Source organism: Capsicum annuum, unplaced genomic scaffold (genome assembly GCF_002878395.1).
Source record: "Capsicum annuum cultivar UCD-10X-F1 unplaced genomic scaffold, UCD10Xv1.1 ctg6809, whole genome shotgun sequence".
NCBI lineage: Eukaryota > Viridiplantae > Streptophyta > Magnoliopsida > Solanales > Solanaceae > Capsicum > Capsicum annuum.
Genome location: NW_025877593.1, coordinates 1 through 1,477, shown reverse-complemented (window position 1 = coordinate 1,477; position 1,477 = coordinate 1). Strand labels below are relative to the sequence as shown.

Sequence of the window (1,477 nt, the reverse complement as noted above, 5' to 3'; positions counted from 1 at the left end):
GGGGGTAGTATTGGGGTGATAGGGTTTTGGGGGCAGGAGCGGGATAGATGATTTTGCGAATTGTATGAATATTTCAATTTTAAAGTAAGATTGAAAGAGAGTTTTGAAAAATGTTTTTCTTATTTTTTTTTATGGAAAGTCATTTTTCTTATATTTAAGAAAAATAATAAATTGATTTGAAAAATATTTTTTCAAAACATATAAGTCAACCAAACATACCAAACACACCCTAAACCAAACTAATGTCTAAAGATATGCTACTTTTAGGAGGGGGGGAGGGGGAGGGGAGTAGAACATAAGCAGATACCTTTTGATGCAGTGCTGTACGATCTCTTGCAGTGAAGAATAGCACCTTGAATCCCATCATTTTTCTCCAGCAGTGAGTCATCTCTCCGATTCATCGGAACTCCAGCGAAGGATGAAGCCGTCGATCGGCTCTTCATTACGTGCTTACAGACAGCTCCAAATGCAGCAACTCTGTTCAACTGTTTCTCTTCCATTGGCTTTCTCGATGAACTGATTGAACGCAATGTTGTTGAAACCTGATCTGATACTCTAATTTTGTCTGTGCACATTTTGGAGTTCCTCAGCTTAACCAACTTGAAAAACTTGGGCAGTTCAGCAGCTCTAGCAAATTGCTTAGACGACGAGTTATCGTCAACTGAGAATTCCTCCTCTCTCTCTCTTTCCAGTTTGCTTCTTAAACTGTTGCCTCTGGGCAAATGTTTTTGATTCGCGGTAGTAGAATCAATATCAATAATGACCTGTTTCTCCGGATTTGATTTCTTGAATCCCAAAAAGAAGACACGAAACTTAGTACCTGATCGAAGCACGGTGACTGGAGAATGAGACTTCGAGTGTGAGTCAATTGGAGAATCAAATTCACCTCTCTCCCCCTGCTTAGCTGATTTGGGGTTATATTCTACTTTAGGGTGTCCATCAGGTCCTGTGAACACCAGATCGAAGGAGTCTTCATGGATTTCTTCATTCGTGTTGGTTACATAATCGATTCCATAGATGAGATTCTTAACAGAATCAAAATAAGGGACAGTAGTATCAGTATCAACAACGGTGGACGTATTGGCTGGGTCAGCATTGGGCCAGCATTTGAGTAACTTGAATGTTTTCATGTTATCGGAAACAAAGTAGGATCGTATGAGCAGAGAGAGTTTGATATGTGAGTTTCTCTAATTTTTCGAGAGAGAGGGAAGTGAGTATAATGCAACAAACTTTGTTGGTTTCATCACTTTATAATAGAGAGAACGTTGTGTCATGGACTTATGGTCATGTGGTAACACGAGCTAATACAAAAAGTTTTGTGAAGTGGTATATGTGCTTTCATTCTTAATCTGAAATTTCAAGTTTGATTCCTGACGACAGGTTTTGCTTTGAAAGTGAGAATAGCTTATACCAACGCGGATTAGTTTGAGTTTAAAGTGAGTATTAGATACCAAATGAAAAAATCTATTTTTTTTTT

At 38.5% G+C, this 1,477-nt stretch overlaps 1 protein-coding gene across 1 annotated transcript; it reads right to left on the bottom strand.

The window, feature by feature from the left end:
- Positions 1 to 307: 307 nt before the first annotated feature.
- Positions 308 to 1,410, bottom strand: LOC124885427 (membrane-associated kinase regulator 5-like; the record flags this gene model as incomplete). The annotated part of the gene is given in 1 exon segment (XM_047404780.1): positions 308 to 1,410. A coding segment is annotated over 1 exon segment (823 nt), but the record flags the coding sequence as incomplete, so codon positions are not given.
- Positions 1,411 to 1,477: the final 67 nt, after the last annotated feature.